Raw genomic sequence first — 26859 nt, 5'->3', positions numbered from 1 at the left:
TATATGTTGTGTTATGACTTGTTCTGCTTTTTATTTTGTGTTTGTATTAAAGTTATATAGCTATAAAAAGAATACTTTTTAGCCTTTTTCTTGAAGTAAATATACATGGGTCGAAATTGACCCGTTACACCATAGATGTTACTATAGTTAATAATATTCAAATTAAAAAATAAATAAAACAAATGTATTCATGAGATGTGTTCTAATACCCCTCAGGATTAGTCAGGTAACACAACAACCTTTTATGTATTTATATGATTTCATTTCATTTTACCTTTTTTTTAAAATTAAAATCGAGGAGTATCCTGACAAAGAAAAGGCCCAGAGGCCCACACCAAAAAATATTAAAACATACAATAATATTGTCATGGATAAGGAAGCCTATCAAGGTCACTAAGAGATGAGAAACAAATTGGATGATAGATAATTGTTTTTAGTGTATTTTACAGCTGATTTAAAACCGACTCGTTAACACAAGAGATGCTAACACAAAGCTAACACAAGATATGCTAACACAAAGCTAACACAAGAGATGCTAACACAAAGCTAACACAAGAGATACTAACACAAAGCTAACACAAGAGATGCTAACACAAAGCTAACACAAGAGATGCTAACACAAAGCTATCACAAGAGATGCTAACACAAAGATAACACAAGAGATGCTAACACAAAGCTATCACAAGAGATGCTAACACAAAGCTAACACAAAGCTATCACAAGAGATGCTAACACAAAGCTAACACAAGAGATACTAACACAAAGCTAACACAAGAGATGCTAACACAAAGCTAACACAAAGCTAACACAAAGCTAACACAAGAGATACTAACACAAAGCTAACACAAGAGATGCTAACACAAAGCTAACACAAGAGAAAGGTTTTAAGACCTTGAGCAAATTTCTTCAAATTTGGCCCAAACGTCCACTAGCCTGATACAGAGGCATAGCTGGAGGCGTACAACTGCAAGGCAGTAACTGGAGTTGATTTTGTATTTGCTATACTTTACTCAATCTATAAGGTATGTCTCTTCATTTCCTCGTCTGCTCTTAACGTCCTCATCAGTGCGTACCTCCTTCCTCCTCCCGTCCATCAGCATCACCACCCAGATGTTCGCCTCAACCCCTGATGTGTTTTTACATTAAAAATGCATCCCATCCACAATATGCTGCCATTAGAGTTCGGGGTTGGGGTGTAAATACGAGAAGAGAAAAAACACAGCAGAGCTGAGGATTATTCCATCAACCCGACATGTCAGCCAGGTAGAGAGAGATATCGCCCCGAGGTTGAAGCGGCGCTCTGCCCGCAGCAGCTCGTGTGAACGGCTCCATTAGAGATCTCGTTGCATCGAGTTCATCGACGCTGCTGCATAATTCATGTGGATACCGGCGCGGCGGCTTTTCCCGGGTCTTTCAGTGTCGAGACAGAAGCGTGACAGGTGGCGGCGGCACGCTGGGGAACCGCACATGCATGTGCACCGCTCTGCCCAAAGCAATGTTGGGCGTTTTGCAATATTTCAGATGCAGCACTGCCATCATGTGGTGAAGGGAGATATGTCATAACACAAGCTGTGTGCCTTTGCAGTGTTGACTGCTTCTCATCATGTCTGTCACTTTTTGAAATCCACATGATCAACACTGCTGAGCCTGGACGGTCACACGTCATGCGTGCAACACGCGTGTTCACTCGCACACAAGGTCACTTTGACAGCCGTGTGCATATGGCTCCATGTTTTACTTATTTATCTCATTGCATTCTCTCATGCCCACTCATTCCTGTTTCTCATGACATGTAATACTGTTGGATCGCTTACTTGTACACACAAACCTCTTTTTCATGAACGTACACAACCTTATTGTATCTTTATGACTTATTGTGACTAGTTTCTTTAATATTTTGTATTGATGATCCGACCCGTTCTCTCGTCCAATAGATGTCATCGTATCGTTGACCCCGTGTTAACCTACGTATGATCAATAAAGTACAATTTGAGACGAGGGACGGGGCGATACCAGATTTTACCCCCGATTGTGATCAAAAACATTCTCAAAAAAGTTGATTGTTAGGATAATCGTGAATATTTTGTCATGAGTGACTTTAAGAAGCCTTCTAGCTCACTAACATGACTAACATCATAAGGGGAGAAATAGATTAAAAAGATACAGGAACTATCATGTCTGTTTATGTAGGAGGACTTTATGAAATGATTACCTCATATAAGACTGTTTGTGTTTCATTAAAAGCCATGTTTACTAAAAAGAATATTTGTTTCTCACACAATGCAATTCATACTGATTCCAGTATATTTTAGTGACATTTTTCGAGTTTTAAGCATATCGTGGTGATTATCGGGATATTACCGGGAATTGCAATTATTCGGGCCAGGAAAAACTTGAAACTACTTCTACTAGAGTTGAGTTTTTTTAATTAAATGAAATCATTACTTGGTTGTTATCCGCATAACAAATACATCAGAGCACACAAGGCCAATTAGCAGAGGTTACCGACCAGTTGCTAATAAGCTATGGAGCAGGGATCCCTCCACATAAAACTCACCGGGACTACATTACATCGCCTTCACCAAACTTCACAGAGACCAATGAGGACCTGTTCTCACCAGATAAGAACACAAAAACACAGATACGTTTGTACGTTAGCACGCTAGTATGTTAGCACATTAGCACGTTAGTACGTTAGTACATTAGCACGTTAGCAGTAGTATCCTCACTTGTTCCACTGACTTCAGCAGTTTTGGAACTTGATTGTCCCGCTGTTATTTCAGACGTGTGAACTAACCAGACACTTGCCTCTTAATGGACTCACAGCGGCGCTCCGCTGCAGAATGAATGAGGAAACACTGGGGTGGATATTTGTTGGTGTTTTTGGCCTTTAAAAAAAGGATTTTCTTTGACTTGGCAGGGGTTCCCGAAACATAAGTGCATTTTGTGAAAGGTTTGCCTCAGAGACAGCCATCTGAAGTGTGTGAATAGTGAGTAAAAGTACATTTAAATCACTCCTCAACGTTTCTGTCAGAACCTCAGCGTCCCATTTTGTAGCAGTGAAATACGAACGGTAGAAGCAATTTATGCCATTGGAATTTCCGGCGGGGCACATAAGGAACAAAGACAAAATCATAAGTAAGAAATAATCGTCAGATTGAGATTTTATTTCTCTGAAGCCATTCTCCCCACATCATTACAGCCAAATACACACAAGTGCTGGTGTATGAAAACGGGGCCGGTTCACCACACAAGATTGTTTTCGAGGAGCAACGCGACCTCGACAGGACTTTGAGCCTTTGCTTGCTTAACAGCAGAGCTCCGGCTAATCATTTTAATGAGGTTCATATCCCTGAGAGACAAACGAACGGAAAGAAAGCAGAATTAACCCCGACGTGGATCGAAGAAGTCGTGCAAATGTCGGCAGAGACTCAACCTCTTAAATAATGTTCTGCTAACGGCATAGACGCGTTTTTTCTTCCTCCCGCCATTGTCGACAACGCTAATGTGTGTGCAGAGTTTTTTTTTTTCTTCCGATAGAGCAGAGAATCAGCAGGAACCTGTCCTCAGCCACGTTAATGCCGGCTTGAAGGCAAACATGAAGATTAACTGAGGAAACTATAATAGTAGTACTTGAAAAATGGAGCAACGTCTTTTTTCTTCTTCTTTTCTTTACAATCCTCCCAACCAAGGCGAGGTTGTTTATCACTCAGGCAAGATGTTTGGTTCCCTGCCTTGCATATCTGCTTTTTTTTGGGCCCTTAAGCTGATTTAGCTACACCAGCACGTTCTCTTCCAAGCACGTCAAGATTCTCCACGCACACTAATGAGGTAAATGGATGGCTTTTGTTTCCTTCACAGTTATACCTCCCCCTCCCTCCTCAAAAGTGCTCTCATGAGTTATACAAGAGCTGTTGCGGAAATCAGCCTTGAGCGTTTCATCAAATTTGCAACTCTACAGAGTGATCAATTTGCGCTGCAATATTCATCTGCCATGCGAGCGCAGACGTAATCGGCACGCACACACGCAGATTTTGTTTTTGCCAGCGCGACCAAAAAAAAGCACTAAGAATGCTATTTGTTCTCGTTAGAACAATGTAATTTTGTTGATCAAAACTCTAGTGTGACAAAAAAAAAAGAAAATCGCTGTGACAGATTTTTCTCCCTTTTTTCATATTTCTTTTTTAAATGTAGGTAGAGTGTGTGAGAATCATACAAATGAATGCACATTCAGGCACCGCACTCTGATCTAATCACAGAAGGGAGAAGAAGCAAATCACTTCTCTCAGAACAGGCAGCGAACGTTCGGAAAGAGGAATAAAAGCAGCAATTCGAAAAAAAGCACTTAGATCTCAACCTGAAAAGTTTCACTTCCAGACACGGAGCAGTGCTTAGGCAGTTATTTCCAGATGTGTGGGTTAGCGAGGTGGTGTGAGGACACGTATCCTCGGGGGGATCTAACCTGTGAATTACCTGCGATGGCACAGAGTGGACCCAGACATGCCTTTGGGCAAAAACTGTAACTGAACTTGAAGGAATTAAATACAAAAAATACATATCATCCAATCTGGCTTGCGTTGTGCTTATGTGCGTATTAACAAGCAAATGTAAAGGGTTGAAAATGTGGGACATGAATAATGGTTAAAAAGTCACTGTGCATTTCACTATGGACCAGTTTAGTTGCTAAAACAGGAACCTTCTCTTCAACTATTTAGTTCTGTCTTTAAGTATTAAGTCTACTTGGCAACATAAAAGCCCAGAAAGGCAACTTCTGAGCTCAAGTGTTCTGCCTCTTTGTTTCTGCACACACGTTGGTGTAGGAATACATTGTGTTGATTCATGGTGATGATGCGGAAAGTTACGAGTCAAGTAGTTCTGCATAATGTGAAAAAGACATGGCAAGAAGGTCAAATAGCGAGATGCTAATACGACACGCTAAACTGCCGTGCAGCTGCATTAAAAGTGCTCAGGTCTAATATTCTGTTAATATATCGTTGTTCTCTGTCCTCCCTCACATGAAAGCAACAGCTGGATGAAAGAAGCTCATTCTCGGGGAAGTAGGAACAGGTGAGACAGGCTGATGAACCTGGTGCATCCAGAAATACAATCATCTAAAGCAGGGGTGGGCAATTCATTTTCCCAAGGGGCCACATGAGAAATTTGGACCGTTGTGGAGGGCCGAACCAATAGTCTGAACTTAATTCAATTAACTCAATGTTAATGTTATTACTTTATTAAAAAAGTGTAAATTATATGGTTTTGAGCTGCTACTGGTAAGAATACATGTTACAATAAGGCTATGAAAATAAGTAAAAAAAAGTAATGTAATTTTTAAAGATTTTTTTTAACCTTACCATAAATATGTATGTTAAAAACCAGCAATTTATTAACTTTAAACAAAAGCAATCAGTGCTTTTGATGTTTTCCAGTTCAGTTGTTCTTACTCAGTGAGAAAAGTCCAGTCTGTGTTGCTTGAACGAGAGCATGAAGTCTGATTGAATGATGTGACAGCTGACAGGTATCAGAGAGAGAGGATCTGATCTGTTGAACTTCATCACTAGAATGTTTGTTCTCATGTAGGTAGATCCAAAGAGAACCAACATCTTCTGAGCATCTTTCCTCATGTGAGGAAAGTTCTCCTCTTTGAGAGAAGAGTGAAGATCCAGAAGTGATCCTGACTTAAAGTGCTCTGCCATAGTGGATCAGACCGCAGGTCAGATCCGCGGCGGCTTTGCGCGATTAATTTTCAATCTGGAGGCGGAGACTGCAACGCGAGGCTCCTTGGGAGGCGGGGGTCTCGCGACAGAAACTGCAGAACAATACGCTTTCACTTCAGTCTCCAAGTCGGCAACACTGCCCGTAGTGAGGCTGCGTAAGCGCGCACACATAAATAAATCCCCTTCAAAGTAAAAGCAGTGCCGTTTGTATTGCATTCATGGCGTGCGCCCTATTTATTTATTTTTCATTTTTGATTGACCTCACGCGGGCCAGACTGGGAGAGCCGCGGGCCGTAAGATGCCCAGGTCTGATCTAAAGTGTAGCGAACATCACAGACTGATGACACATACCAGTGTGAGAGCATAAGAGAGGATTTCTTTCTTTTCTTTCTATTTTTTTTTTTATGAAATGGAAATCATTGTCTTGGCTGGAAGACTATTTTTGAAAGCCGGTCATCATTTGATACAGTACTTTTCTCTGTCATCCCTCTGAGGTATCTCTTTATATTGACCAGTTGCTGAGGACGAATGAGCTATAAGCGGCGCACGATTTCCTCTCATTCCTATGTGGCCATTTCAAGCCTGAAAAGCGACCCAGTGGCCAACAGACTGTGGCTACTCTGAACAACACCAGCTCCCAGTGGAACCAGTGAAGGTTAAATAAAAGGCTGACAAGGAGTCTGGTGTTGTAGTCATGTGATAGATGGGTGATACAGATCCTTGCCTGTGTGGGTCAATTGTGTACGTTTGATCTGATGCTCCTCTTTCTCACCCGATGCAGACGAGTAGTAGAAGTGAAGTTAGCTGTCCTCGTCGTTCCCTTTCCTTGCTAGTCCCCCGTTTAAGGTAATGACCAGGGCTGTACTCGACCAATGACAGTCATAGTCGACTATCATTCATAGGGTTTTGTTGTCTCATCGATTGGTGATCGATTTCATTTACAGATCTGTTTCCCCACAAAGAATCACATGAAAGCGGCTCTTTAAATGTTGTATTTCCCGATAAGTGTTCATAAGTTTTGTGGAAATAAGTTATTCAGCATAAAAAGGACTAATTGACGGAATACATTTTTGTTGACTAAGAGGGGGAGATCCGAGTCCTTGCAGTCCACAAAGCGCTATAAACGTGTCAGCACCTGTTGTTAATTATTTGTCATACATTCTGGCTCATTATTAGAGAAATTAAGAGAATTGCAATTTGTTTGAGATGTCTGCTTTCTCTCGACTATAATGGGACTTTAGGCCACTGGACTTGTGTTTAAAGGGACAAAAAAAAGAAACAATGTCCAGAAATCATGACCGGTCACTCAAGATAATCCAGTCCTTGTTGTGAGCAGTTTCATTTAAGAACTAGTCCCTACAGTTTTCAAATGTATTCAATTGGCCAAATGCCAAATGCCATACAGTCCCATGATAGTCGACAGACGTCTCCAACATTTTGAACATCTCAAAGAATATATATGATTCCAAAATGCGCACCTTTCTCTAAAAATGAGCATGAATGTATGACAAATTATTGTTTGTTGTGCTCTCTGGACCGTAACATCGTAGGAGAGTAGTTTACTCACAAATGAGTGAAGGTGGGTCTCTTCATCCTTTTTCTACACCCTCAGTATTCCCTCCTTTTCTTTACGGATGGCACATGTTCGTCCACCACTATTATGCCGACTACAATATCTCAACAACTACCAGAAGGATTGCCATTTTGCACATTCATGGTCCCCAGAGGAAGACTCCGCCTGACTTTTCATCCAGCCCCACCTCCATCGTCCTTTAAGCTGTTTAACGCTGTCTTCATGGCCTGTTTTCAAGTAGCTCGCACCTCTCAAGCGTGAAATTCTCTTTTAAATGTGTATAAACTCCTTTATTTAGTGGTAATTGACTTAAAATGATTTCCCGCTTGTTTCCGACTTTTGTCTTCACACAAAAAAAAACCCTGTCTTGTGCCTCCTGCTCTCTGTGATCACTGATATAGTCTTTCTCATTTCCATATTTTTCCGTTTGTGTTCTGCGACAACAGAAAGAGCGAATCACACCGTGTTGACCGGCAGGCATTAATTACCAAGCTGCTGCTGCAGCAGATAATATCATTATTGTATGATCATCAGAAAAAAATAAACAAACGGTATGGACGTCTGAAATGAGAGATCACAGAGGAGGTTTGAAGCAATGATAATTTGTCAGACATACGCATTGCCATGAAATGTGGATTCAGACACGTATATGCCCCGCCCCATCGGGATGACATGTCAGAACTTTGGTGATCCCCTGACTTTGTATTTAACCATTTAGTCACATTTAACCCACCATGAGGTTCACATTTTCATTACATTTCATTTAGTACCTCTCTTGTGCTGCGAGGCATGTTTTCCTCGCAGTGTTTAGACATGAAAGTTAAATATATTCTTCAACTTTTCACTCGTACTCCTCATCCTCGTTGGACACGAGGCAATCACACTGACGATGCAGCTGCAGGGAACGTGTGGGAAAGAACAACAAACACAGCACATACATTGAAAATGCTAAAGACAGTTTATTAGTAGACACTCATCAGTCAGAAATAATAACCTCCTGAAGAATGTCTTCCTGAAATACACCATTTGATTGGCAGTGTAAAATAAGGCAAAGGGCTTAAGATCATATTTTATACACTTTTGCACCAACAATAAACAGTTATACATTCACTTGTTACTGTAGTTACGCTTTTGATAAATCTGTCCGAACACCCACATACCAAGAAAACTTTATTAGCTCGGGTAAAAAGGGGGCGGGGCAGTTATTACTCATCGTAATGCGGCAGCTGTTTTTGGCCAGATATGCGCTATACCTACGTAGAATCTGACCACAAGATTAGATTTTGGAATTGCGAAAGCCAACACAGTATACTGACAAAAGTTCATACGATCACCGCGTAAAGGGCACTACCACCAAAAGTGTTAAAGGTCTTGAAAAGTTGATTATACTTTGTTATAGATTTAGATATAAATTTTCCTCCCACTCACAGGCAAATACGACTCTTTATGAAGTGTTTTGTGACAATAACACACATTCCCAGTGAGCTGCAAAGCGTGTAGCTGGACCGTGAGTGCTGCTTTATGGGAGACTAGCCATAGGTCAGTTCTTCTTTGCACCGCGCGCCCTCGTAAAAAAATATACCGCCACCCACTCGCTCTCTTGACTTTACGTAACTTTTGCTCTGTGTTCTGTTCGTTCAAGGTACGTCTGCGTAGATGTGACCCCCACATGCACTCATCATCATCCTTCATTTTGGTGTCCTAGTCATCAAATGTAGTCACTTTAACATCGAGCTCACAGCACAGGAAGCCTCAACTTTCATTTGGAGAAACCGTACGGGAGGTTTCCATTCACTCAATACAACGTTGGAGATTTACAGTACAGGCTCATCATTGTTACCTTAATAATACATCTCAGACATGTTTCATCTCCAGAAGGGTTGTAACCGAGCCTCAAAGTAAAGATCTGAGTGCTCAGGATTCAAGAATTGTCAATTTGGTTTTTGTGTGTGCAGTTTTCACTTTTAATGTGACCCGACCTGCGGCAGGAAGTAATTAGGGGGACAAACCACAAGGTTGTCTGACTTTAGTGGCAGCTGGGTTCTGTGTGGGAATAAAGCAGTCTGATAATGTTACCCAGTAACAGACCGTACCTTCACTTTGTGTCTTCTAGCCGTGTCTGTGGATGTTTCCGGGAATAAATAATTGTAAATCATCCAAACATCTCTTTCAGTATCACACACACACTCATACTCACACACGCGCACACTCACACTCGCACACACACACACAGATACACACACTCAAGAAATAAGAAAATACACACACACGCACAAGCGCACACTCACACTCACAGATACACACACGCACACATATACACACACGCACCAGCGCACACTCACACAGATACACACACTCAAGAAATAAGAAAATGCACACACACTCACCAGCGCACACTCGCACGCACGCTCACACTCACAGATACACACACTCACACACTAACATATACACACACGCACCAGCGCACACTCACACAGACACACTCACACACGCTCACACACACACACTCACACATAGACACACATACACTCACACACATACACACTCACATAAACACACACTCACACACACATGCACCAGCGCACGCTCACACGCAGACCAGAGACACACAAACACACACGCTCACACACTCAGACACACACACACAGACACAGGCACACACACGCTCACACACACGCTCACACACGCTCACACACGCTCACACACACACACACAGACACAGGCACACACACGCTCACACACACGCTCACACACACGCTCACACACGCTCACACACGCTCACACACGCTCACACACACAGACATACACACACGCTCACACACGCTCACACACGCTCACACACACGCTCACACACACGCTCACACACTCAGACACACACACACAGACACAGGCACACACACGCTCACACACACACACACACACGCTCCCACACACACACACACACACACACACATACACACACGCTCACACACACACGCTCACACACACGCTAAGGGTAAAGAAGTCTTCATCCAGGATGGGTACTTGGTGGAATGCAGCTCATCTGTACAGGGTCTATTATCACAATGACAGACCAAACAGTTTAGGTATAAGAGATCATTTCCAAAAACGAATATCCATTTAAAAAAGAAGAATTAAATAAAATGAAATCCTTCACTACCTCCGAAGCACCGAGTGGAATCAATTCATCCGTCAAAGCGAGTCATCTCCTGGCAGCGCAAATGTTTGCAGTCATTTAGTTTCTTGAGTCAGACGTGTGATTTTTTTATTTTTTTAGCTGGTGGATATTTTCTATATTTTGGAAAGAAACTCTTCTGTAACGCGACAACTCTACACCGTTATTACTGAAAGAACAACATATGACATCAAAAAGGAAATTAACATACCTTCACCATAAGCACTGAATATATATATTTTAGAAATACATAGAAAAATAGATAGTCATCTGAATGCCCATTATACAATTGTACACAGTAGTGTCAGGAGAAAACAAAAAAAGCCTGTATGGTGGTGTAGAATATGTGTGACACAGACAGGACTTACTGACGCGTGAGAAGTGATAGCTGTTTAGTCGGTGTTTAGTGAGATGAGGTGGATGAGTTTGGACGCATCTTTTCTTAAAAAAAAAATCGTACAATTTTGACTCCAAAATTCTGTTTTTGTGGAGTTTTGTTCAGCCTGATTTTTGATTTTGACCAACGCTGTCAACAGACTAGAAAGTGGATGATTAGTCGGTCTGTCACACCGATAGCATTAGACGGTGCTGCATCTGGATGTCCTGTATTTGGCAGCAGCCACCCGAGTAAAGTACCTCCACAGTGATGGGGCACCTGCAGCCTATGTGTGTGTGTGTGTGTGTGTGTGTGTGTGTGTGTGTGTGTGTGTGTGTGTGTGTGTGTGTGAGAGATAGACCAAAGCACAAACCTGTCGGACAAAAGTTAGAAGTACAAAAATTGCTACAATAGGTGCACACAGCTTCCGAGTGGGCAGCACTTGACACATTTTTAAAGATCTCTACTATTTATAGTGTTTCATCGTGTTACGGTTTATGTTCAATAAAACCATTTACATGAAATATCTGTATTAGTATGCATTAATACATAGAGGTATACACCGATGCCCGGGCCGGCTGTGAGTCAAATGGTCCATGCAAATATTTCCAATTAATCAATATTTAAATTGCAACCAGTCCGAATAAAACAAATTGCAGGATACGGGGTCGATCATTTCTCAGATCTTAATGAGGTCGACCAAAGCAACTATATTCATAAATGTTTTGGTATCAATATTTTAAAGGCAGGTCATAGAGGCTCCTCAATCACTTATGACTTTAGGAATTGGATTAAAAAGCTGTATTAAATTGCACCCATGTGGCGCGCATGTTGAATGAAACCATAAAAACGTATTTGCAAATCCTATTTGACTCACAGTGAGGCATGATTTAAAGCCTGTTGAACAATAATAAACTTTTTTTTTTTTTTTTACGAAGCACAACATTTATATTTTTACCTCACCATGTGCTAGTAGTGAATAAATAACTTTGATTTCAGGACAATTTAGAGTATTTGATATACCTTTTCATCACACAGTTGAAAATGAAGATAATCTGGTAGAAATGTATGCATAAAAAAAGCAGCTTTTGCGGAATCAAGACGATTGTTGTTTAGCCTCTCCGATGTCTCTGCTTCGAGGCAACGATCCTTGTGAGCGTGTGATTATAGCCTCTTTATGTCAAAATGACTGTCATGGTAGTGATGCAGACGTGGAATGTGACTCGTGGTTCAAGAGTTGATCGGAGTCCGTCAATATAAATCCTTGAAAGGCTTGGTGTAGTTGAACATCAGGTAGTCCGTGTAGTAGAAGTCATAGATCCGCTGTCTCTCCAGCGTGCTGACCTGTGAAAAGTATTTTTGTGTGATGTTCGTGGAGGTTCTCTTGTCGGCCGGGTTCCTGTCTTTGAAACTGGGCAGCTTGACGTTGGGTGGAGCGCCAGTCAATCGCAGGAGGAAGTTGGACTCCTCCTCCATGTTCTCGAACTTTCCGATGAAGTCGTAGTCTATGAGACAAGGGTTGCAGAGCTGGTTCGCCTGCTCCCAGTGGATGTCCATCCCCACGGGCCGGTGGACGTCCAGCAGGTACTGGACGAACTCCTTGAACGTGACCCCGTTGCCCGTCTTCAGGGCCTCCGGGGACGGGTTGGCCCTGTACTTGGAGATGATGGGTTTCCCGAACAGGCTGTGGTAGTAGTTGTTGGGGTTCTCAAACTTGTCCCTGTAAGCCGACACCATTCTCTCCAAGGGCTCTCGGACGAACATGACTTTGGTGTAGGTCTCCAGACGGTGCATGATTCCCTTTCGGTCGAAGGTGTTGAGCTCCCTGAGATAGTGGCCCTCGTGGACCGTGTCGTGTTGAATGCTCTGAGCGTTGGCGGCCAGGCCCGCCAGCACGATCAGGGTCCTCTTCCAGTTGGAGCAGCCGGCCTTGGGCACCTGGCAGTACAGCAACTTGTACTTGTCCTCCACGAAGAGGTTTCTCACGTGGTGTGCCGTGATGGTCTTGGAGATGCTGCTTTTGTACTTGGCGCAAATCTCCTTCATCAGTTGCCGGCGGGCTATCTGAATGTTGGCGAGCTTCTTCCACCGGTCAGGGTTGAAGGAGCCGGAGGCCGAGGGGGAGGAGGACGCGGAAGAAGACGAGGAATCACTATTGGTGCTGTGGTGGATCGGGGGACTTGTTTTCAGCAGTTTGCGTTGCCTTTTGGAGACATGGACGAGGGTTATGTCCTGCTCCCGAGACCCAGGGGAGGACGCCTGTCTGCTCTGCTCCCGGGACCCAGGGGTGGCCGTCTGCTTAATCGCCTCAAAGTGCGGGAACTGCATCGGAGGGATCGGACTGGACAAGACGCCTTCGGTCCGGTCCTGATAATTGTCAGATTTGCCCCTCTCTCTGTCCTGCGTAGAAAGAGTCTGCACAACAAAGAACAAGAAGAAAGAACACAGGGTAACTACTTGGTGGTGAAACTGGGCAGAATTACCAGAAGCAGCCACATTGAACCCCTCATGCCGTCTCCAGTGTTCACACAAGGCCACTTGATGGGGCTGTTTCCCCACACCTCAAACAAAGGTCTAACTTTGTTCCAGGCAAATGTCACACACTTCCCAATTCCTTCCATGACCTATCAATAAACTGGTCTGTAATACCAAATAAATGTCTTATAAACACCTAATGGGGAATGTAAATTCAAATCATCTACTGCCTGATTGCCATCAGATGATGCCCAAGGCCATTATGCATTTTGACATTTTATTTCAATTAAACGCCGTAATGGCGTCATAAAGCCAATGGACTGGATGTATAATTTTAATTTTACAACAGACAAGGTGATGAGACCATCATGAATCTTGGCTCATCCCCCCTCCTGACTTAAATGGCCATATTCTTTCATCTGCAGGGACATCTGGAAGGGAAGGTGGGGGAGAAAACCCGAAAAAAAGGAGTGAGAGGCTCCTCCCCGTCTGTTTTTAATGTGCAAGAGGAGCACGGAGCAGCAACCTAACACGCCAGACGTCACGTTCGTCGAGGGTTCTCGCCGATGCAAGTCTGTCGAGGTGGGGGGTGGTCAGACGAGAGCAGATACAGTGAGCGCTGACATAGAAACCAGTATATATATTATTATCATTATATATATATTATCTCGGAGTCGAACATGATGTCGCCCTCTCTCCTCTTATCCATCTATCTGAACCTCGAAGCTACCCGTGACTTTATAATGCTAATTTGTGTCAGTTAAGGACACACTTCAACCCCTGCCATTATTTTAGTTTTGCTTAATTGAGAACAATTCTGTTCTTGTGCAAATTACTGTCCAAAAAGGCGAAGTTGCACATCCACAAATGGATGGAATAATCATAAAGTACCAATGTTTTCAAGAACCCGAATGGAAGACAATGAGCCTCCTATGAATTTGTGTGACTTGTGTGTTCACTCATCCAGAATGGATGTACGCTAACCAGGAAGGTGAACACAAGAAAAATGAATCTTCCCCTGGACGAGGCAGAGGGAGAGGTGTGATCACACCGTGAGGAACCGAGGTCTGATTCGACTGGGACCGTTTACTCTGTGAAGTCTGACTGGCTGAATGCACAGTGTGAGGTCAGCCCTCTACACAGATCCAATCAGACACACTGGGAGAAACAAGGCTGGAAATCCCCACCACCAGCACCACCCTTTTTTTATTTTTCGGGGAGAAACGGAGTAAACACGTACCTCTCTGGACTGCCGTGGAGCGCTTCTAAGCTTCACGCCTGGAGAGAGAGAGAGAGAAAAGAGACACGGAAATCAGCATTTAAGCAAGCAACATGTTTATCTTTTCCCCCTGTGCTTGTATTTGAGAGTTGGGCGCCTTTGACGCATCAGAGGCTCCCAATAATTGAACGCTTCCTATCACTTAGCAGACTCCTTTTGATCCCTGGGAAAACCAGTGCTGCTCTACGAGTCTAACCGGGGGACGGCAGGTAGCTCTATCTGTGTAATGAGCTGCCACAGGCGTGAGAAGTTGGTAAATGAGCTGCGCGCCCGGTAGCAAGCACTGAGGGTTGTGAGACAGGAAGAAGAAAAAAAACACACACTAGAAAGGGAGACAGAACGAAACCAGCAAAGAGAACCAGAAGTTGTTTTGCAAAACCAGAGGAGAGACGGAGGGAGAGGAGGACGGGGTTTGCCGAGTTTGGAGAGTGATGGAGACATACAGGTTGGTTTTCGTGGAAGCCTCGGGGACAGGTGCCACGTGTATTGGCAGATGTGCGGCAGCCGGACAGACGACGTGTTTAGCGGTCTGTCTCCAGCTGGACATCTCCTTTCCTTAGCCCCTTCCTCACCTCCATCCTCCTGACACATAATCAGGCTGACAGCTCTGAGTGGGGCTGCATGGCTGCTGATGGTGAGGGGGCACACCTCTGCTTGAGTGGCCTGTCACTTCCAATCTGAGGCCGAAAGTGATATGAACCTGCGTGAGGGGAGGATGGTGCGGGGGTGCTGTAGACGCGCCTAAGTGATGAGATCTGCAGAGCCGGCCGTCTCGCACTCAAACACGCCTCGGGTTGGGAGGGCGTGAGACGCGTAGCCCGGACGCAGTGTTGTTTCAGATCAGCGCGCTCCTGAGAAAATTCTTTCCCTCGTCTTCGGGCCGAGGAGGCGGCGCGTGACATTTTATAATCTTGTCTGGGCGCCGCCGTGCTTATTTGATCTCATAACCCATGATGATAGCTCATGTAGGAATGCACATCTTTTTATATCAGTTTGCAGCGTCGCAGGGGGAAATAAATTAGTATCCACCCCGACGGGGGGGGGTTTGGAGAGGCATCGGCAGTGGAACGAGTCCACAACCGTAGCCTTCACCGTCTCGTCAAGACACGCGCTCGGTTATTGATCTGGAAAAGCCCATTGAGGTGGTAATTGAACCCTCCCAAGGTTTAATTGGAGGTGTTTTGTCTGGCTGTTGTTCCAGGTTTGTCACAGCTGTTGATGTCATCATTTTCACACTTTCCCTGTTCCATGTCGCACCTTCAGGCAACGTTTGAAACCCATTATTGTGGCAGTCAGCTCAACCGCTGACAGAATTGAGGACTAGAAAAACATGTATTTAGTCGGATGTTTGACATTTATTTCCATCATTTGTTTCCCACGAAGGCTTCAAGAAACAGGAAAAAAAAGAAAGAAACGCAACAAGGTCGAATCGGCGCGAGCAACATGGGACACCCGGGCGTCCCGTTCAGCAGCTTGTTAAAGTTGTTTTTCCAAAGAGAATCTAACACGCCTCCGTTTGATTTGATAAGTCGAGGCTTAAACACTGCAAATAGTGAGCGAATGCCGCTCCGAACAATGCATCGCTCTCAAGCAGGGAGCCAAAATTACATTTCACGAGAGGAACATTTTTCCTTGATAAGAGCCCAACTGAAACACGTAGTATACCAACGTAAACAAGAGTTTCAGGGGGATTTGTAAACATCATTTATATCTGTAGTATCTATTTGTGCGAGGGCAATAGTTGCCGTTTGATTGCAATTTCACACTCAGTCAATTCCACTCAGTATAACTATGCTATTGATTTTTACTGCTGCACGGAGGTTTCATGCCGTGAGATGCAGAATCCTGGTGCTTCCACATAGAGATGTTGTTACAGGAGAAATGTCTTTCCGAAAACGACTTTTGTACATAATCTAATGTGCGTAATAATGCTTCTGGCGAGGTGCAATGTGAAAGTTGGTTTATACAGTAGATGTGTGGTTCCTGGATACCATGTAGAGCTGCAACAATTCATCGGTTCGTTATCAACCATCCATTATGCCTATCCATTAACTATTTAGATTAAGTCAAATTCCAGCCTCTTTGATGTGAATATTGTTCTAGTTTCTTTACTCCTCTGATAAGACGCTAAATAGTTTGGACAAAAAGAAGAAGACATTTGGGGCTGTCATCTTGGGCTTTTCACGTTTTGTCTGGGGTTCGTATATTTCTCCCAATCTATTTCTAGTCGATTAATCAAGAAAATAATTGGCAATGAAAACCGGCGTTACAGTTGCAGCCCTCATACTGTAGCATCCACACACAGAAAAAGGATTCTCTGCAGCACTAATGGAGCAGTTCAGGATAAATGCACCAAGGGGGGAATTGGGTAATGGCAAGAAAACAGTCAACCAATAAAGCTGAAGTTGTTTTTATCCCCAGACATTTCACGTCAAACTCTGGTGTCTTCTTTTCGACACCCTAAAGGGTTCTGCTAAACTCGTCCAAAAGATAAAAATCCGCTTCTCAAATCGCACATGAAAAAGAGGGCCTCTAAAAGTTCCGCTTTGATTCGAAGGTACTTCACTGTCATTTTTCTGGAGACTGAAGCCCGTCTGGAAGCGCCCTCTGTTTGCCCTCCAAAGTCACCTCGATGGCCGCCCCCCTTTATCCCTCCGAGACGGCGCCTCTGAATATTCATGCGGACGACCCGGCGTCACCGCAGGGAACCGTGTAAGCAAGGGCCACATCATTAGCGGATCCATTATCATCCTTCCCTCTCAAAGACCCTCTCCGACAGAGACGCACATCAAACACCGTCTACCCTGCCACCGCCGCCGAGGAGGAGCAAAGGACAGAAAACAATGTGAAATAATGAGCTTATTAAGTGAAGGATTGTGGCCCCTGTGTTGCGGGGAGAACTCGTTAAATGCCCGGTTCTAGCCGGAGACGGGGGCCCCCGGGAGGGGAGCCGGGTGCCAGACGAGGCGCGTCCTCCTCCAGCCCGGCATTCAGACGAGTGCCGCACCGCCATAAAGCCGCCATTAGTCATTCAGCACACTGAGCCGCCGTGACCCCAAGCAGCTGCACTCTACCCAACAAAAACACCCACCTGCACACGCTCCTCCTCCTCCTCCTCTTCCTCTTCCTCCTCCTCCTCCACTTGACTCTGTGTGGGAATGGAGGGCTCTGGCACGCTGGGGTGGTTTATCAGAGGAGAGAACAGAGGTATTAGGTTTTAAGCTCTGCTTCCATTGATGTTTTAACTTGTTGTGGAGATAAAACAACGATTCAGTCAGCGCTGGAATCCTCCAGGACCGGGCCGGAGAGAGCAGGTGCTGGGGAGGATGATGATGAGGAGGAGGAGGAGGAGGCGATGTCGAGATTGAAGACGTGCTCGCAGAGGCTCTCTAAAGACCACACACGGGCGATGTGAAATTCGTGTGCGTAATCATCTGAGGGCCGTCTCGCGTTTGAAGCGATGAGGATTGCTTAAGTGTCTACGGCTCAAAAGCACAGGTTTGGCCCGAGAATGAATCAACAGGGTTTAATATCAGAAGAGATGAATGCCCTCCAGCCTTGTGCTGTAATTTGATTGATGCAGGTTTCACATGCTACGTGTGAAACGCTGCACACGGCTGCCGTCCAATCAAGAGGCCCAGGAGTCAGTTCCCCGGGGTCATATGTGTCCATATCTGTGTGTCCATATCTGCACGTCCAATGCCCGGTGGTGGAAGATAACGACGTACAAGTGCTGACTTACTCAAGCACTGTACGTTACTCAATCACTGTACGTCGCTCTGAGGCCTTTTACTACAGCAGAGGGATGATAGATAGTGTATTCTGAAAGTCCAACAATGGGGATCATGGTCAGCATCTTAACCCCCGAAGCTACAGGTACTTGTACTTTACTTAAGTACTTTGTTTTGGGCTGCTTATACCTTCACTCCACTTAATTTCCTGAGCAAATATAGCACCTTTTACTAAGCTTTGTTGATTTGACCTCTACAATCTCTACTTACATTGCAAATTTAACATTATACATATAAACATATGATCAGCCTATTAAATATGGTGCGTTTAACTACTCAACCGCATGTACAATTACTCAAATAAGCTCCACGTTGACCAAATACTCAATTAGAATGCTATTCTAATATTACTGTTCTGCCCTGCATATGTTAAATAAGTGTTTAAGTAAACTGTTATGTGTTTTCATTGTTTCATGCATAAATGGGTGTAGCGCTTTTATTTTGACACCTGTAATGAAGCAGGAAGTGAGAAACAGGAAGTAGGAAGTTAAGTGCTGTAAACTGCAGGGAGCATGGTCACGGCTGTGTGGCACCCCGTGTTTAATCCACAGTAATCCTTCGCCTGTATTCCTCAGAAAGCAAAGACTGTAAGTGTTTTATATTCTTCACGTGTTGTACAACTAGGAAGTACGCAAGTACGCTCGCATTCCTGGCTCTTGAAAAGGAGTTTGGCTGGCTGTTATCTAGTTTAACACCAAGTAAAACACATAGGGAGAACATTACAATTACACCATATTAACAGTATGGTGTTAACATATTTTCATCATAATAACAGAAAATATATTTTGAATGTAATAATATAGCTGCTGTTTCGCCAGGTGCTGAGATTTCTGGCAATAAAAACGTTTTGCCACATTATTTGTTTTGCATAACCCTTCGGTCACGGCAGTTTTCACACTTTCCGGCCGGCCAGCTGGAGTATTCGTTGACGGGGCACACGGCCGCGAGCGAGCCCCAGAAGACGCCGTGCGGCGCCGTGGCTTTACCGTGCGTCCTGATGCTTCCTGTATCCAGTTGACATTTTGTGTTTCTGGCTCCGTGTCCCGTTGCCGCCTCACGATTCTGGGATCGCGGAGTAAGTTGTATTCCTCTTGACTTTGCCGGCTTTAGTCGCTTTAGTGCTCATCAACAAAGGTCACAGATGATCGTGCTCCTTTAAAGCTACATTACAGTTAACGAAGCCCCCCGTGGGGACGTGGTGCCGGGACTTCACAGCGCCGATGCAGTGCAATGTGTTTGGTGTGAGTCAGCGCTGAGGCGTTGAATAAAAATAATACGGGTGGTAGTTTTTAGGATGAAAGGACGGCGTCATTTAGCAAACTGTGGCACGCATACCAAGAGATGTGCATTAACCGGCCTCTCGAGCCCCGGCCCAAATCCCCATCATGACATTCTCCTGACCTCCTCGGCGCAATTTATTTTTACTGCCCCTCCGAGGGTGCACACCAAGACAGCGTTATCAGTGAAATCCATAAAATGCGCGATGGCCGACAATGCCATTTGTGGAGTCTCCTTCTTTTAACTCTGACCCTCCACATGAGGTCAAGCGTTGGGAAGACTGGGATCATTAGTTTTGAATTCAAATAAAAAAGAGCGTGCTACTTCCAATCGCCGGCCACATTTAATCAATGCGTGTCCAATGCGCCATAAATAAGACGCGCCTTTGGCTCGTAATTGTCTGTGGCAGAGCACAGGCCAGGCATACAAAGACTGCATCAGCATCCGCCGACATTAAATACCGCGGCCGGTAGACGACATTATTAACACCTTTGCTCTATTTTCAGAGCATTCCTCCTCCCCGCTCTGAGACGGCGCAGCTGCTCGGCTCATGTTCCGCCACTTTCATCTTAACGCCACTCCCGTGTGCGAGGTAGTGAATCTGGTGAGGTTGTTACATTAAGAAGCGCCGTATTGTTCTGAAGGCGTTTCGCAGAAAAGATCAGCCATACCTCTGAGTGATTAAATGATGAAGCTATTGAGGCAATGGGATTTTTCAGTTTCTCCCTCTAAATGGACATGCCGTATAGTAATAAAACACTCCTAACAGAGCCCCTCCACCCCCCCTCTCTAAAAAAAAAGGGAAACCGCATTCAATGATGGAGAGAAGCTGCTTCCGTGGGGCAATAACGTAGGTGGCTGTAATAACCCCCCTCATGTTTTAATTTTCTCCAATCTCCTTTTTTCTGTGCGATCTTCAAATTCTTTCCTCACGCTGGGAACGCCGGGCGCCGAAACCCAGCGGGAGGGGAAATAATGAACTACTCAGATGGGAAGTCTGGCTGAAAGGGGGTATCAAACACGGCGCTGATTACCGTCATGACAATTCATTTTGACAAGAATATATTCTCACAGCCGACGCCGCTCGAGTACGTTCAAGGTTAGGAGATGCACAGACTTCCCGGAGCAGATTTCCATGGAAACAGCGAGTCAGAGAGATAAAGGGAGAGAGAGAGGGGAGTGGTAGGCGGCTTGTTTTGATACAGCCTAGAGGACGGGGCCGGCAGCTTGCATGAAGAGGGACGTGTAAACAAATGCTACCTGTCAGCTGCGAGCTCAGGGTTAAGTGAATTATCCCGGCCGAGACGAGGTGCAGGAGGCTTTAATTGGCACGTGTCTTATTCAGATGCTGCGCAGCGCTTGACCTATAGGCGAGTACACTCTGCAGTACTGCCTACTGTGTGTGTGTGTGTGTGTGTGAACCACTGAGAAGGCCCAATCCAAGTGAGCGGAGATTTGAAAAAACGTGTCTCGAGGTTCCGACCGACTTTTCAGGTCGCTGTGTGGACAAAGCCGGCGGTGAAACAGAAGTTTGGAGGCGGAGAGTTCAATGACGTTGACTGTATTAATTAATCACAAGCCTGGACCTCCACCAAGATTAATCGGCGCCCAAAAGCAAGTGGTTCTTCCCGCCACGCTTCAGGAATCTACTCAAGCCAGACGGCAATATCATTACATCGTCCGTTTCAATCCCAATGAGAGTGACATGAATTCACCATCTAATAGTCAATACCTCCACGCCAGCACCGTCCAGATAAAACCCAAAACAGCTGCACTGAAGATGAATCTCTCTCTTCGTATTTAGGCCGGTGCCCCTCCTCACGTTACTCAACACAGAATCACGGGACTCTCCCAGGTGGTGTAGGTTTATGAATCACACCAACTTGTTTTTGTCCTTCATTTTGGCGTGGCTTGACGGGTCTAAATACCACGATACCCATGAGCCTCGAGGCGTGAAGCAAATTGCCCACAATTGAGTTTAAAACCGATTCAAGCTGCAGAAGGTTTTTCTTCTTGTTGGTTTTCTCAACATCCACCCGCCGCTAGTGGTTTCACCTTGAAGTATTATACAAGCTCAGTGATTGCGCTGGATGTTTCTTGTCAAAATGCACCCTGGGAGATGTAGTTTACATCAATACCTTACATTACAATCAGCTTTTTTTTTATGTACGCAAGCTTGTACCTTTTTTTTTTCTTATTATCAAAGAACCTTTTACTGATGATTTAATCGGGAGAGTTACATGCTGACTCCTGAATCATCATTCAGAATATTTTTTCCAACGGTCTAAGGGTTGAGGGCTGTACCGATCGTAAAGTCCCCCGAGGCAGATTTGTGATATTGGGCTGTATAAACACAATTGACTCAGAGTGCAATCACTCCTGCAAAACCGAGACAGTCACAGTAACCACGCCAGACTGCTCTTCATCGATTTCAACTCTAAACTCCAAGTCAATTATTGTAGGTTTAAGCAACAGACCAGTAAGGATTGATAACAGACCCATCCCCCCCCAGTCATCATCAACACCAGCGCTCACAGGGCCGCTCGCTCTCTCTCCTCTACAAAGTGTCCAGATGACTGTAATCAAACACACATGGCGTCAGTTGTCCCCCTGATTACGCTCCCCACTCCCATCGATATATAGCCCTCGCTCTACACACACACCGACCGGAATTGGCCAAACTAAATTGTCATGATCCACAATATGTTGTCTTTGATTTGAGTGTGACCTTTTGGCTTTTACTTGAGTTGTTGTTGTGCTTTCTTTGACCGTATCCTTAAAAAAAAAAATTATAATTTATTTCTTCTTCTTTTCACGAAGCCATTTAAGGTCTTTAGGACGGATTCAAAAACCCCCCCCATCCCCACAAAGTCAGTGCCAAACCCCCGTTTGCTGCGACCTGTTGGTACACTGGCGGGCTGCGATCACACGCTGCTGCGTCTTCGTTAGGCCACCCTGCTCCCCCTGACCGCCTCCGTTTGCCGTGAGATTGGGAACTGGAATTGTCCCTGTCACTGTTTACCCGGGCCTCTCATTTGAGTTAGCGCCGCGTTCACCTACACACACCCGCCCCTTGTTTTCCCTGTCAGAGCACCGCCGTTTACATCAGCGACTGATGAGTCCAGACGTGTGAGTAAAAGCAGCACAGGGACCTCGTCTGAATACCAAAGCGTCGGCGCTCTCGGCGCCACCCGTATTCCTGTAATCCACGAAACCTGTTGGGCAGTAATTGATACGGTTATTGTTTTGTGGAAGGCGAGAATCTTTTTTTTTTTTTTGCACCGAAATGCGACTGGAGGGAGGAAGATAGAGGTTTGTGCTCAGTGAGGAAAGCTGATGAAACAGAAATAATGTCAAGCCTTTAATCAAATATGGTGGTGATTTAAGAAGAAAGCGGATTCTCACCAATTAAAGCCGCCGAGAATCTCTGCAGATTTGACAAATCAGTGGAGCATCCTGGCCAATATTAGCTCTTCACTAACGGTGTATTTGAGCTGGATTGGTTTCATTATCACCATATTATCGTCATATACTTTTAATAAAGAGACATACAGAATTTGATCCATCGACTTTAATGAGTTCAGAAAGTGAACTTTCTGAAGAAGCAAATTACCTTTTTGATTTCTTTTATTTTTTTACACACACACACACACACACACAATGGCGTTCTGGAGTTGCGAATGACATTCAACGTGTGACTTTTTTGGCAGCGAGCAGACTGACAATTAGTCAAAATGAACAACTGTCATCTCTGATAAAGAGCCGCAGCGTCTCCCCTGTGGCTTTGCGATGACTTTCTGGAGGCTTTTTTTGGGCGGGTGTTGAGTGGCTGCGCTCGCTTACAGAGTGAAATCACAAGGTTCCTTAATCCTGTATGAACAATCCTCTGAGATCGCACACACAGAGCTTCTCAAAACAAGACATGCAACCCTCTGATCCAGCTCAGAGAAAGAGATGATTGCGGTTTTGAAACGCCGACGTGTAAATAGCCGAGATTGATGAGCTGTCGTAAGCAAAACGCATATCATCGGCCTTTCTCATTCCCGTATGTCCTCCAGTTCCGTCCTTGCCTCCCCTCCTCGCGTTTTTGTCCCATAAGCTGTGTATACAACTTAGATCGAAAATATGTGTGGAAAGCACTATGCAAATGAAGAGTGAAATATATATATATATGTATGACTGGCTGTTATGATCACACACAAACACCCTCATGCTGTTCTCACTCTACAATTTTTTATTTTCTTTCTCTCTTGGAATGACATTTGCAGACTACCTAATGGGCAATTGACTACTGTATGGCAACATGAAATACAGCAAATTAGCGCTCAGTGCAAGCGACTGCTGTCGTTGATAATAATAACTTGACGTTAGGGGCTGTTTGCCGCGTCACGATTATAGCAGCTGGACTGGAAGCAGCCACTAAGGAATGCGTTGAGAGCATCGCCCCATGAGGCGCTACAGTTCCATCACCTTGAAGAAGTGCAACTCACGAGTCCTGCTCCCGCTACGCTAATGAGACTATTCCAGGTGTGTGTGCGCTTATTCAACGCGGATGCCTTCCTCGCTCTCCGAGACGCACTTTAAGGGAAGCGGGGTCGTCCTTCAAGAACCGGAGCTTCACCGTGTACTCGGCGCATCCTTATTGGTCCTGCCGGTGAGTGGCCTTGACGCCATGCATTCCTAACATGCCTGCTAGCTCACCTCTGGGCTGCAGCCCGGCCCGCAAACAGGACCATTCCGAGGGCCTCCGATTAGCCTTGAGCACTTTTCTGTTTTCCGCTCGCTGGCCTCGGGTCTCGCCTCTGTTTTCCTCTCTGCATTCCCTCCATTATCCCGTCCCCCAACTCCAGATGCCGCTTCTTTTCTCCCATCCTCCCCCGAGTGTCTTATCTCTTCTCTCCCTTCTACTCTGCATCCTCTTCAGCCTTCAGTTTCCAACCTACAATTTCCCGCTCGCCTCGTGTCCGTGCACTGCCGCTCTGGATACGCAGCCAAACAATACACAATAAATAGTAGCACATACCAGTAAACACAGCAACACGCCTGCAAACAATGTGCGCCATTACTACTCCTGTCCTCAGCTCTGCTAATAACGCTGGAAATAATAATAATGAATTTCTTTTTTAAATGATAAAAGTTTCCTCCTCAGACACTTTCTTTATTTGACTTTCCAGAAGCCTCTCATCCCACTGTGCTCGGTGTGGTCGGGCTCTGACAGGCAGTGAAGTGTGTGCGAACATCTGAACACAGCAGCACTTACTCAACCTCTCTCCAGCTCTGTGCTAATGAGAGGTGTGTGTGTGTGTGTGTGTGTGTGTGTGTGTGTGTGTGTGTGTGCGTACGTGCATTTCTGCAAAGGGCTGTCGCACTGACTGACACTGCCTTATGCCTGAAATAACTCGTACACATGTCAGGTGGCTGTTGCCCCAAGGTCCCCAGAGCTGAGGTGTCATTTTAGAAACACGTTTTTGTTTTTGCTGAAGCGTACGCGCTGCTGACTGCCAGCCCGCTGCTCTGCTCATTGTGGGGAAAAAAACAAAAACATCAGCCTGCACTTGAATAAATGCGTCAATGCTGGGGCAGATACTGACTAATAATATGAACAAAAATATCTGAAATCTGCCGCTAAATTCTATAATCTCAAACTTTTTTCTGCTACCCGCCGACACGTTTTTCACACTGTCAATGGAACTAATCTTAGCAGCCACATGCAGTTTATTGCAGCACACTGTTGAAAACATTGCGAAACAAGACAAAACTTGTTAATTGGGAAGCATGAAATAATTTTGCAACCTCGCCTTTTTATGTGTTATTTGATCATTTTACTTCCTTTTCCTATGTGAAAACCATCCCGGGCTAAAAAGTCTTCGATCCCACAGTTCTCTTCTGGTCTCCCCGAGTCTGTCTGATTACCTGGCTGCAGCATTTAAAGTGCTCATTGAGCCCCGAGCCCTCCCTCATTCTGCTATCTCGGGCTCCTTTCTTCTCCCTGTCAGGGAAAATGCCAGAGAGGTGCAGCGAGAGCCACGCTCCGCTCCCAGCGCTGGTAATTTGACAGCGAGCAGAGAAGGTGCAGAATAATTGGAATAGCATTTACGTGTCAATGTGACACCGACGTGGAGAACATTTAATGCGTCCGATTGGAATGGGAGGAGTGAGATGGGAGGAAGGGGGTAAAAAAGAAAAGAAAAATGCAAGTCAGAGATTCCCGGAATAGATTTCACACGTTGTCTCGCTGGGTTAATCAGACAAACTGGACATCTGGCCTTTTTTGTGAGAGCTGTTTGTGTCTGAGTCTCCGGGAGAACGGACCCGAGCGATGCAAACGCTCCTGTGAACGACGAGCCAATGCTGGCCAGAGCCGAAAGCTCACCGATGGCGCCCAACTCGGCGGGGCGGACGCATCCAAAAGACAACGGGATGTTATGACTGCTGGCTTTCACACATTTCAGAAAGCCAATCATGTCATCAGCTGATGCAAGAAGCGAACGTTTTTATCGCCTGTCAAAACGGACACCGACCCAAATCCCAAAGCAGTAACATGACCGCGACCGATGAGCAGAGGATACGTTCGCAAAACCCCACAAGTCTGTGCAGCACCCTTCACCAAAAACATTACATAGATTTCTGCAGCCTTTCGTACAACCCTTGACGATGGACATGCAGAGCCTGCCTGTCGGCGATGGACTGCATCTAAGAAGTGGACGTAGTTGGCGCTGTTGCGACCTTGAGTTTGACGTTTTTCCCATCGCCATCTTAGATTTTGGCCGTCGCCATCTTGGCTTTTTGCAACCGGTGAACGGAAGTGACCATATATGGACTGCGGAGGAGTGAAGCCTACTCTGCTTTATGGTCTATTTTACTCTGAATGGGACCATCATTTACTAAATTAACATTATGCTGTATTGAAGAAGACTTGAAACTAGAGATTGAGACATAAGAGAGAAGTAGAGTCATTTTCTCATAGGCTTCTAGACAATCTTCTTCTTTTAAACCAGAGCAGTCACCCTCTCGATGGCCTTTAGAGAGAATGCAAGTTAAGGGCACTTTTGCTTCGGCTTCACTTCCCAGAACCGGAGATTTGGCGTCGGCCAAAGACAAGGTTTGCAGTAATTGCCAAGACGATGCGAAACTGGGGTTTCACAGCCTCATTCTGGTGCCGGGAGAACCAGCGAGGACGACTTCCTGTCCCTCC

General features: G+C 45.1%; 1 protein-coding gene across 1 annotated transcript in view; it reads right to left on the bottom strand.

Annotated features, from left to right (window-relative positions):
• Positions 1 to 12092: 12092 nt before the first annotated feature.
• The window catches only part of chst8 (carbohydrate (N-acetylgalactosamine 4-0) sulfotransferase 8), a gene marked incomplete at both ends in the record, with an annotated part of 117399 nt that continues 102632 nt past the window's right edge, over positions 12093 to 26859 (bottom strand). The window contains 2 exons of the mRNA XM_079217467.1: positions 12093 to 13256; positions 14557 to 14594. Coding sequence (XP_079073593.1) covers positions 12093 to 13256; positions 14557 to 14594 — 1202 coding nt within the window. The remainder of the gene's footprint in view (positions 13257 to 14556; positions 14595 to 26859) is intronic.

The sequence above is a fragment of the Taurulus bubalis genome, assembly GCF_910589615.1.
Source record: "Taurulus bubalis genome assembly, chromosome: 4".
In the NCBI taxonomy this organism is placed as follows: Eukaryota; Metazoa; Chordata; class Actinopteri; order Perciformes; family Cottidae; genus Taurulus; species Taurulus bubalis.
This window is presented reverse-complemented; position numbering and strand designations above follow the sequence as displayed.